Below are 11,880 nucleotides of genomic sequence, written 5' to 3'. Positions count from 1 at the left end.
TTGAGAGTTGAGTTTTTTCTTGTCTGTCTGTCTTTCTTTCTACTAAAGGATGCTGTACTTGGAAATACATGAAGATACATGAAGGTGTGATCACTTACACTGTAATCCTTACTTATGATGATCCGGTATAGGAGTAGGGTGATGAATTACTAGGAATTTATTTTCCAGCTTTCACACAGTAAAGTTAAAGATTGGTCTGAAGATTTACATCAGAGACTTTCCTGACTTTCAGGCCTTATGTATACAAACTCCACATGTCCTATAACATGGCTTGATGTCGTCTGTCATGGACTCTCTGTCTGGTAAATTTCATGACAGTCTTTTGATGTCAAACTCTGCATACATTGTTCATACAGTGTAACCTCATAATGACTTAACTATTCTTGAAACTAGTGTATAAAAGAAGTTAGGTTTTAGTCGTCAAATCTTGCAGTTACAAATGCACTAATTTTCACTGAGTGAGTGTGTTCATTATTACATGTTCAACTGCATAGTAACACAAATAGCTAAGCAGCCAATCACGTGGCAGCAATTTACAGCATTTAGGTATACAAACATGGTGAAGATGGCCTCGTGTCAGCAGAAGGGGGGAATAAAAGGGCTTTGAGTGACTTTGAACATTAAGTATTTCACAGATCACTGATCTGCTGGGACTTTCCAACATAACCACACAACAGGATATACACACTCACCACTTCATTAGATGCACCTCGCTAGCGCTGGGTTGGACCCCAGAACGACCTTAATTCATCATGACACAGATTCAACAAGGTGCTGGAAGTATTCCTCAGATATTTTGGTTCATATTGACATGATAGCAAAACACAGTTGCTGCACATCCATGATGTGGCTAGCAACAATACTCAGCTAGACTGTGGTGTTTAAAAGAATAATCATTTGATACTAAGGGGCCCAAGGTGTGCCAAGAAAATGTCCTCCACACAAGGCAGGATGGACCCAAGCTTTCATATTGTTCTCACTAAATCCTGACCCTACTATTTGAATGTTCTTTTGTCCAGTTTTAGTGAACCCCTGCACGTTGTAGGCTCAGTTGTCAGCTGACAGCAGCGATACCCAGTGTGCTGCTCTGCTGCTGTAGCCCATCTTCTTCAAGTTATGATCGCGTTTAGCATTCAGAGATGCTCTTCTGGTTGTTACAAGTGATTATTTGTGTCACTGCCTTCCTATCAGCTTGAAGCAGCCTGGCCATTGTCCTTTGACCTCTGGCAAAAGCTTTTTAACATAGGGAACTGCCACTCTCTGGATATTTTCTCTTTTTCTCTTTGGACCATTATCTGTAAACCATAGAGATGGTTGTGTGGAAAAATCCCAGCAATGATGCCACTTCAAAGTCACTTAAATCGCTTTTCTTCCCCAATCCGATGCTTAGATTGAACTTGTCTTGATGTTAACCATAACCCTAAGTGTACTGAGTTGTTGTCTTGTGATTTTGCTGGTTATTTGCTTAAAAGTATTTGAGCAGGTGTGTATGTATGTAATGAAGTGGATGGTGTGTATAAAATAAATAGTAAGTCTTTATTGTTTGGCTAACATGCAAACATGCACATATGTATTTAACGCATACTCATTGTGGGCTATAGCATGTTCTGGTACATGGTGGTTTAGTTTCATGCCTTCATTCAGTGGTTCTAAAACTTCTTCTCGCAGTTCACACTTCCTGTCCCATATGTTTAAAATAATCCTTTTAGAAAGTGAAAAAAAAGAGGATTTAAACAACATCACAGTTCCCCCTCATCAGAGAGGAGGTGGCAATTCACTGGGGAGCAATTGCCTTTTAAGGAACATCCTTTAACATCATCAAACACCTGATTATCAATTTCCCCCCCATGTCCCCATGTCATTTATAACCTAAGATGTAACCTGCAGCTTAACTAATGCTTGGGAATCAAACATTTTATATCCAAATCACACAGGGTCTGTAAGATCCGATTTTATCCAACACTGCCCCCTTGTGGTGGCAAATCGAATCAATTCAAGCGTTTTGTTTTCTGTCTTGTTTCATTCAAGTCTAACTCGCCTTATTTAATTTGTATGAAATGAACATCGGGAGATGCCTTCACAGATATAAGCGCGACAGTGGCACTGAGATAAACTGCACACACTGTTTTTTTGCTTAACCAATCAGAGCGGTTTATTAGAACTTCAACTAGGAAACCACAAATTTCACAAGCATTCTTACTGTGTTAAATGATTAGATTACCAGTGAGGAGTCACAGTCACGCTGATGACTTCATTAACCAAACGTTTTTTTTCCTTTTAATCTGCTGCATACAGTGTCATTGTCCAAACCCACCCAAGTCACCACTCTCAGTCCATGAAACTTCTCAATTTTCATGAAACCTGGAGCATGGAAAGAACCTTCCATAGGTGCGGTCCTTTTTCTGCAGTTTATGAGAGGCGTGTCTCCCCCCCAAAAACAAAATACAGAGGAAAAATAAGGCAATTTTAGGAAAGACAGAAGGTGGCTTGTGAACTTAAAGGAAGGACGAGGAAGCGGTGGGAGGGGTTTTATGCGTGAAGCAGCGCCCTGGGCCATGTATCTATGCTGTCTCCGGCTACAGGAGGGACCAAACAAGACAAATGTCCCTAAACTAAGGAAGGGAGCCAGAAGAGGAAAGGGAGGAGGGGGAGGTTTGGGAGTCAGGACTTTCTGAATGCCTATTGGCTTCAAGATGTGTCCGTCATTTCACTTCCTCCTTGTTTAGCGTAAGATGCGAAGGCAGGAGGGAGGGTAGAGGGAGGTACCCTCAGACAGCGCTTTTCGCTCTCTTCTTTTTCACAAAAAAGACCGAACAGGGGTTGAAACTGAAACAGGGCAAGGTCTCGTAAAAAGGAGTGCGGTCTCTAGCTCCCCTTCATTCTCAGTTTCCTGTTTAAAGGAGGCCATTTTGTAAGTGAGCCTGGAGAAGAGCACAACAAAGTTTGGGCATTGTTGTTGTTTTCTTTCTCTCTCTCTCTGCCCGCGGCGGAGAGTTTCACAACCAAGTTTGGACTTTCTCCTCTGCAGAGCAGCGCCTTTTGGATGCGAGAAGTGAAGGAGGGGTGGAGGAGAGAAGGCTGGAGGTGTCGTGTTCTCAGACTCTTTACTTTGTGAGTGTTTCTCTCTCTCACACACACACAGGCACACACCGCTCACGCCTGCCATGCCTGAACAATAAGCGAAGCCTGGAGAAAAGAAGTGCTCCTTCCTGGATAAAGATTTTCTTCCTTGAGCTGCTGGAAGGAAGCGGGTTTGACGCGGGACTCGGAGGAAAGCGGAGCCGTCCACTCAGCGTGCGTGCGTGTGTATCCATGTTTCAGCGTGTGTAGCCCTCCGCTTGAATGAGTGTTGCTTTTCCGAAAACTTCAGACTGCACCTGCGTGTTTGTGAGAGCCAGCGGACTCTGAATGGCTAATGCTAGCCCTTGTATGCCCTCGGGGGCGGCAATGGCTCAGGTCTTCTTCCCCCCAGGTGGCACCTTACCATCAAGCTCAGCTTTGATCCAGCAGGGGACCCCCATCGCCATACACTCTTTGCCCACACCGGGTGGCTTTCCTGTGATGGAGCTGACTCCAGGGCATGGTGGTGGTGCTGGGGCTGTGATGCCCGTGATCCCCGTAATGCCCACGATGCCCCAAACTCCAGCAGGGGTGTCCTTCATCATCCAGATTGGTCTGACCAGAGAATCTGTCCTCATGCCCCAGGCTGCTGACCTGGCCTATGTGAAACAAATGGCCTGCTCCATTGTTGACACCAAGGTAAGAAGCGGGTGGGTGTTTGTGTTTTCTCCAGATGGAAACCGTTTTAGGTGCAAGCCCTTCGTGGCATGTGTAGTTTTCATACCTGTCAGGTGAACAGTTTTTGTTACACCTTTCACTTTCAGCCTGTGTGTGTGCTGATCTTGCAACAAACTCTTTGCGCGCACTCCATTGTTATCAAATTGTAATGAAAGTGGCAGAAGTTTCTAGAATAAACAGGTCCGAGGACAGCGATTAGCATTTTTCCCTGTTTCCCTTTCCCTGTTTTCCCTGTTTAGTCTTCCCTTATTCAGCGTGTATGCGAATACAAAGAGGTTGATATTTGTCACTTTTATCAATTAGTTTCTTTCCCATTGCGTAAAAAGGCTGATTTAGTGCAGGTTAGTGGCATCTACATTTATACATATATAATTAGACGAGCTTCGCCCATTTACTGTGACCTAGGGTTGTAATGGTCAACGTTGCTTTCACTTCTCCATGGCGCAGCATCGGAAGTTTTGCATGTCATGGCATACGAACACATTTGGCCAATTTTAGTTCTGTGCCGTACGCTTCAGTGATCTTTTTTATCTTCTGCTGTCAGTGATCATCAACACTTGTTTTTGTCTTACTTTGCACGCACTGTTTTCACCTTAATGACCTTAATGTGTGTTTTTTTTTTTTTTAAAGCACATCTTTTAAAGGACTTGTAGCCTTCTCAGGTTTTACATGTTCAGTAGGAAAATTGTAGATTTCTTGCACAAAACCCCCAAAACACCCTTTTAACTGAAAGAGAAAACCTCAAAAAACACACGTGCAGAGAAATGACTTTTTTGGGGGGGGGGGGGGGGGGGAGGGCAGTGACATCCTCTTTATAACAGGAAGCAACAAGTGTTATGGGAGATATTACATCTTTTTTAAAAAATTGAGAACTGTGCTGAATTGTGCTGATTTATTCAACCGTATAGTGTAGTTCCAGAGAACGGTTTTCATTTTAGTGTGTATCCACACGCATACAGGAAATAACATTATCCATTCACTTAAGGTGGCAATTTGAGCAGTTTATGTGTTTTTTATTTGCCAGCTAGGCTGTTGGGTGATTAGCAGATTTCCACAGCCTGCTCAGAGCCGTTCTGTAAAACTCTCCATTACTGAAAATGTTCCAGGAAGCAGTGGTAACTCTCTCCAGCCAGTTTACCCTCTTTGCTAATCTGTTCCTGTGCACAACAGTCTTTGTTCTCCTTGGTCATATGAGTGGCTCACCGCCATGCTCTTGGTATAATTCGGAGACACAGATAATTCAGCAGTGCATCTGCATCTGATGCTTTATTTGTATCAGACACAGTGTTAGTCCAACTAAAGAGCCATTTGATGGCAAAAGATGTGTTGAGTAATGTAAAGAGAGGCTGTTTCCTTTACTCTGCTATTTGCTGTTTTCACACTCAGTGTAGCCCTCAGGTATTTCTTCTTCTTTGTCCTGCTTTTTCCAATTTCCAAACTGTTTCCAGGTTCCGTAATTTTAAAACCCCCCTGCAGCTGTTTCACGGTACATCTTTCCTTGGAGTCATTAACAGTTTTCTGTTGTTAAAACTGTTTAGTTGCTCCTCTAGCTAATTAGTCAGTTGCACAGATTATCTTGGTGTAGGACAGTTAAAATGAGTTCAGAACAGAATGCCAGTAAAAGAACGTACTGCAAGCAAACGATTATTTTGATAGTCGACTAGTCACCGATTATTTTTGCGATTAGTCGACTAATCAGATCATCATCCATTGGACGTACAGCTTACAGCTTATTGCACCAGCAGCATCTGGTCTTATGTAACTATCATTAGCTTACAGCTTGAAGTGTTTGTGCTAACTAAAAATAAAGACAAGATGGTAGTTTATTAATTTTTAATGAAATTTGCAGATTGTTTCGGTAAAGTTTAATAAACTCCTTGCTTTCTAAAATATAACAGGACACCGGAGTATATTCTCCAGCGTCTCACACTTCTGATAATCAGCTGTCTGCTTGACAGTTTTAGCTGTGCAAAAACTATAACTTTAATCTCAGCCAAACCGATTTACTCAGGAACAAATAAAATACTAAAGAAAGCCAAACAATAACATTTTTAAGTTATCTAAGTGACTTATATATATGTTTAACCTGACTAGCGAAAGACGGCGGTGGGTTTGAAAACGATTTGCCGGGAGTCCGGTGTTCTCACGGCTCTAGTTAGCCTTGCCCCCGCCTAGCTAACGAGCTAGTGGGTAACAGACGTCTCCGAAAACGTCGGCGCGCTTTTGAAAATATGTGGTGTCTTGATAAACTGAGCAGATATTTGAGGTTTACACAGCTACATTCTCGCCTGAAAATATGTTAAACGTTTATTTTGTGACCCAGAAAGAATAATAAGAGTAAAGTTAAAACTAACTAGCTGCCGCCATTGTTGACAGCTGCGCTATGAATTTTGGGACACAGCTTCTTCTTCTTCGGGGTTTAACGGCAGCTGGCATCCTTGTACATGCAGTGCTGCCATCTTCTGTTTCAGTCCGTTATTACACTCTTAAATCCTACTACTCATTCCTGCGTCCTTTGTGATCTTACAAAGCTTCAAACGATGCGTCGACTATTAAATTAGTCGTCGACGATTTTAATAGTCGACATAATCGTGACTAGTCGACTAATCGTGGCAGCCCTACTGCAAGCTGAGAGTTTGTCATTTCAAGCGTGCTTGTAGCAAGGCTGAAACATCATTTATTTTTCTGTGTGAACTAGGTGGCACCTGTGTCCATTTCTATGGGATTCTTCATGCGTGTTTCCCCTTGCATGTACTTTTTCTCTAACTCCACAATGACAAGCTGGGGAAGCAGCCAGATGTGAGACAGGAAGTAGTGAGGTGGGAGTCACGAGCATAATTTGCTTATATGGTATATTTGGTTGATTAAGTTAATTGCCCTTAACTGAGCCTGGTTCTGCTGGAGGTTTCTTCCTGTTAAAAGGGAGCTTTTTCCATCCCACTGTCACCCAGTCCTCGTTCCAAGGGGGTTTGATTGTTGGGCTTTTCTCCGTATTATTGTAGGGCCTTGACCTTACAATATAAAGCGCTTTGAGGTGACTGCTGTTGTGATTTGGTGCTACATAAATAAAATTGAATTACTGAAGAGGCTAGCAAGGCAGAGGAGCTGCAAATGAGGTGTTCTGCAGGGCCTGTGTGAAATAAATAAATTATGAAAATAATTTATCAGAGCTACATTTCCAGAGAGCTTTTCTAATATGGCGACTGGCAACAAGGAATCGTGTCTGCTTTTTCTGACAGAGAGAGGAATGTTGTTTCCACAGCAGAATGATAAATACACATTTTGGGTACCACTTTGTGGTTCTTGCGCCACAGCATAAACTTTAGAAAAAAAAAAAGAAACAGCTTGGCTTTATTTTTTGCTTTGCTTCAGTCTTGTTGTTTTCAACATCTTTGGTCAGGCTGTCTTGGCTGAAAGATGCCAAATGTTGGGAAGATGCATAAGCTTCCAAGCATCCTCCAAATGATTTGGTAAAAAGGTGCAGCCCTAGAAGGTGTTATACTTTAAATATTTTCCCTGGTGTAAATGGGACATATAATTCTTTCAGCAGGGCATTGGTTGATTTCGAGCTTATTACCCAAGCTTGATAAGCATGGTTTGCTTTATTTACATATGGTAGTGATGTGTCATGTCAATTGTAATATAACTGCACCTCTGCTTAGTTTGTCCTGCGTGGGGCTTTCCTGCGTTTCGGCTGGATTGTCCATTTCTTCCTCAGTTTACTCCTTAAAAGATAAAAGGTAATGCATGAGGATGTTCCCGCCTTTCTTTTTGACCAAGGCTCCAACCTCAGCAAGCTGCTCCTTTCTTGTAAAAGTTGTAAAGATGTAGTAGTCGTGAAAGAAACTCTGCTGTTCAAATGTCAGCGTAAGGGACAGCGTGTTGTACAGTAACTGCTGGTGTTTCAGCCTCAAGTTTATATGAAAATCAACACAAATCTCTGATCGAGGGGGATTAGATGGTGTGTGCATTGTAATGTGTTATTTCTCGTCTGTGCGTGATGTTTACTGTTTATTTTTATATAAAAGAGAGGGAAAAATGTGCAAATGTAACCGAAACAAAAGGGTCATGTAGCCTTGTCAGACCTTATTAGTTGAGTCTTTCTCTCTCTTACATGCACACGCATGCGCACACGATTAGAAATCCCTGAAATCCCCTAAGCAAAAAAATTCCTGTCCCGTTTGGAGCTGCAGCTTTAGGTGGGAAAGTTGGACAATGGGTGGTTTGTCTTGGCTTGGCCAACACCACCAGTGCAAGACATGAGGTGGACTGCATGAATGCCTACAGTGGTGTGATTTGGGAGGTAGTGAAGGTAGTTTGGTATCCACACCGCCACCCCCACCTACGGTCATCTCTCCCATCCCAGAAAGGGTGAGTCATGGACTCTGTTTATTCACAGGATCCCTCCTTGTGTTCCATTGACACATTTTTCCATTCACTTCTGACTGGAGAAGCACGCTGCGCTTCCAACACAACACCCCATCTTAATTACAATTCTGTTGCTTTTTCGAGTCTCCAGATCGGAGCATTAACCTCAGCCAGCAACACAATGCTGCCTTTAGTCACAAGCACTATGTTGTTTCTAAACTTTTCCAAACAGTGCTATGAATCTAAGATCCTATGTAGTGCAACCCCTCTACTCCTGATGGAGGACGACCTGATAATGTGGCCTGGAAATCAGAAGTCTGTCTTCATTCAGCCATATGCTGTGGCGGCACTCATGCATTTGGTCTTGTTGGACAGGCCTCAACCACTTTCCTTTCTGATCTTTCATGATTTACTTTCCCTTTTCCGTGCAGGTTTCTGCCATCTTTTTAAAATTATAGACAGAACTCCTTTCCTTTTGTAACAACAGCTGTTTCTGCTAACTGTCTTCAGGGTACCAACCTCCTGGACTTCTTCCCTCTTTGCCTTTTGATCTTGTATTTCCTCTCTTATCCACTCATCTTCACTCCCTGCCTTATCTTCAGCCTCCTCCTTCCCACTGCATCCCATCCACCATTCATTCACTGTAATCTCTTTGGTTCTACCTTCTGCCACTACCTCTTCCTGCAGGCTGATCTTTGTATCAGCGTTTTTGTTTTGTCATGTTTTTTTGTTTTGTTTTTATTTGTTTTCTCTGTTGCAGACGAAACATTCTGCTTTGTCTGCAATAAGAGAATAGTGGTTTGAACATTAATACTTTCTAGGAAATAAGTCAAATGTCCTTGTTACCCCCCCCCCCCATGGCGGCCTCATTCAGCTAGTTTGACAAAAGGCGTGCCGCAGTAGTTAAACGTGTCTTTTCTTCCAACGAAGACAATTTGTTGAATTTCGTCATTAAGTAGATGCAGTACAATCTGGCTTGACGTCACTGGGTGTGTAACAGTGTGTGAGAGTCAGCATGCGAACACAAGCGAGAACCTGTCGAGCCCCGTCAGCGTCAACTGTGTCACATTACCGGATTGTCAAACACGTCTGTGATCTAATCCGCGGTGACACACTTAACACGCACTGAACAATGTGGGATCCAGCAGTGTTTGCAGGGAGTCGCGCTGCTGTGAAATCTTTTAGATTTGTTGGAATTACTGTTAAAGTGCTATATATAAAAGCAGTGCATGAATGTGTTTGAGATTGGTTGAACAAACCTTGTAGTAGAAATGGCTTTGAGTGCTTAAACTGAGTAGAAAACTGCCATTGAAGTACCAGTCCATTCCTTAAAAACAGAAGTATATGGAGCCACACACATGCACGCTTTGTGTGTCACACACAAAAAAATATACACGCATACAGCTGCGACTGAGAGCCCCAGCCCTGGCCATTGTTTCCATCTCCGTTTTGGAAGGGGCTGCTGCTTTATCTCCCTCCCTGGAGAAGAAGTTTGGCCCTGGGAATGGGATCGTACACACCACCTCCTGTTTACCTCACTTACTTATACAAGTATAACACACAGAGACGCACACACCAGTGTAAAGTAACTCAACAGCTGGCCCTGATTTTCCAGATAAAGGCCCAGTGTGACAAACAAGGCCATAATACTCATATGAAATGGCACAGTTCCTTGTTGAGCGTTGTTGAAGGTGAAAGCAGTGGCCACCCTACAGTTACACTTTCATTCACTGTAGTGATCTAATGTTGTGTGGGTTTTAGCTTGCTGCTTAGATTATTAAAAAGCCTCCCGTATGTGTCTGAGCTCCTGGGCAAATACACTCTGCTTATCAGAACAAACCTTTGTTGGTCTGTGAATAAATGCCTGTCAATTAGCAAGACACTGGCAGGTGGACGTGCAGGTGAAAGAACAAACCCTGCCTTACGACATTTAATGATTGAGTGAAAATAATGCAGCAGCTCACCAGTTTAAGCAGCCTTAGCCAAATGCTCTGATCTCACTGTGACCAACGTCAGCTAAACCTTTATTACTATAAAGGAGCTAGTGTTTTCAAAGGGGTTTACTTGCACATACACATGTGTATGTGTGTGTATATGTGTATGTATGTGTATATATATATTCACCTTACCTAAACCCATCGCTCTCACCCCCCTTGATTTGCGTAATAGCGGAACAGCTTTGCATGACTGACTGTGCCTGGTGTCTCCTAGCTGTTGCTGGTGTAGGGGAAGCTTAGCCTGCACAGGAGCATTTGATTATTCAAAGCACACGCTTCTGCCTGCAGTGCAGTGAGGAGGATAGTTATCAGAGAGAGAAGATGAGAGGTGGGATGAAAGAAGGAGATTTTTTTTTTTTTCTTTCGTGTGTTTGAAACCTGATTTGCTGTTGAGATTGTTCACATGAAAGAATAGATAATGGCCAAATCAAATCCCTTGAATCTCTTGGACGGGGGGGAGGGGAAACTATTTCAGATGTGTTGGTGTGATTGTGAGTGCAAATGGTTTTCTGTCTCTCTGATGTTAGCCCTCGGTCAGATTAGGGACCTGTCCAGGGTGATGGACACCAGCACCCCTACAACCCTCTTAAGAATAAGGGAAACAATTTTCTGATTATTAGGAATATAGTTTCTTTTTGTTCTCAGTAATGAGCCCTGTCTCTAAAAGTAAATAAAATGCATTTGTATAAAAATCACAAAGTGCTTCACAATAAAACATAAGACGATATATAAAAGGTTAACATATCATGTCATTGTAAAGCAATAAAACACAACAAAGTTCTACTGCCAGTGCTGTTTCAAAAGAGAACTTCCTGTCTACTGGAACATGAATTTGTGAAGTTTCACAAACACATGTTCTTCCTTTTCTGTTGTAATTCAATTTCAGGTAATAAATCATATATTAAATGGCCTTCTGGTAACCCTGAAAATGAAAGAGAAGCCTTTAACATGGTTTACTTTATGGAAGAGTCTAATTTAACCCAACCATGATGTTTGGGTTAAGTCCTGCCTCAGTAGGTAAACACATGACATCAGTACTGACGGGAATTTGGGGTTAGTGTCAGTGTAAGAAGCACACAGCTCTCAACATGAGATATATAGAGAATATATACACCAAATGCTTTATCTGTGCCTTGTTATAATGATCACACCTCAATCATTAAATGGATATTTTGCCGATCGTAGCAAACATTAACGATCAGTTACAGGCCTTTGTCCTTTTCATGCACACACGAGTACTATAGTGGTATAAGAACTGTTTGAAATAATAATAATCAGGATAATCATAGATTTATGAATTTGTGTATCATAGATGTCATTGCAGTCGTGTAGGATGCAGAATAGCTCACTGACCCATTGCACGTGTCATGTGACAAGAGTGTGCATACAGGCATGTGGGCAGAGCAAATAAGGTTTACCGTAGTATGTTTAAGCGGATTCTTGATTTGTTTTATTCATTTTCTATGAAAAACAGGCTTTGTAAGAGCAGAAGCAACACCAACTCATTTCTATAAATGTGTGGCCACACTTTTATCATATGACTGGAGTTCAGTGTTTAGCCTCTGGCTTTTTCTTTCTTCTGCTCTTTCACTTCAGTGCTAAAGCCAGGCAACACATGGGGAGAGGAAAATGGGGAAAAGAAGAGAGGAGAGGGGACAGACAAAAAAAGAGGAGGGGGATGACTCAGAGCGCAGTAATGTGGCCCATTGTGGCCCTC

At 42.4% G+C, this 11,880-nt stretch overlaps 1 protein-coding gene across 2 annotated transcripts in view; it reads left to right on the top strand.

The window, feature by feature from the left end:
• Positions 1-2,722: 2,722 nt before the first annotated feature.
• The window catches only part of prkd2 (protein kinase D2), a 31,385-nt gene continuing 22,227 nt past the window's right edge, over positions 2,723-11,880 (top strand). For both annotated transcript variants that reach the window (XM_085430130.1, XM_085430129.1), the window contains exon 1: positions 2,723-3,759. In XM_085430130.1, coding sequence (XP_085286256.1) covers positions 3,409-3,759 — 351 coding nt within the window. In that variant the 5' untranslated portion in view covers positions 2,723-3,408. The remainder of the gene's footprint in view (positions 3,760-11,880) is intronic.

The sequence above is a fragment of the Copadichromis virginalis genome, linkage group LG14, assembly GCF_057382275.1.
Source record: "Copadichromis virginalis isolate Kocher_CV1m ecotype Utaka linkage group LG14, C_Virginalis_male_GT1.1, whole genome shotgun sequence".
Taxonomy (NCBI): domain Eukaryota; kingdom Metazoa; phylum Chordata; class Actinopteri; order Cichliformes; family Cichlidae; genus Copadichromis; species Copadichromis virginalis.
The sequence above is the reverse complement of the archived record's forward strand: the minus strand, read 5'-3'. Positions and strand labels throughout refer to the sequence as shown.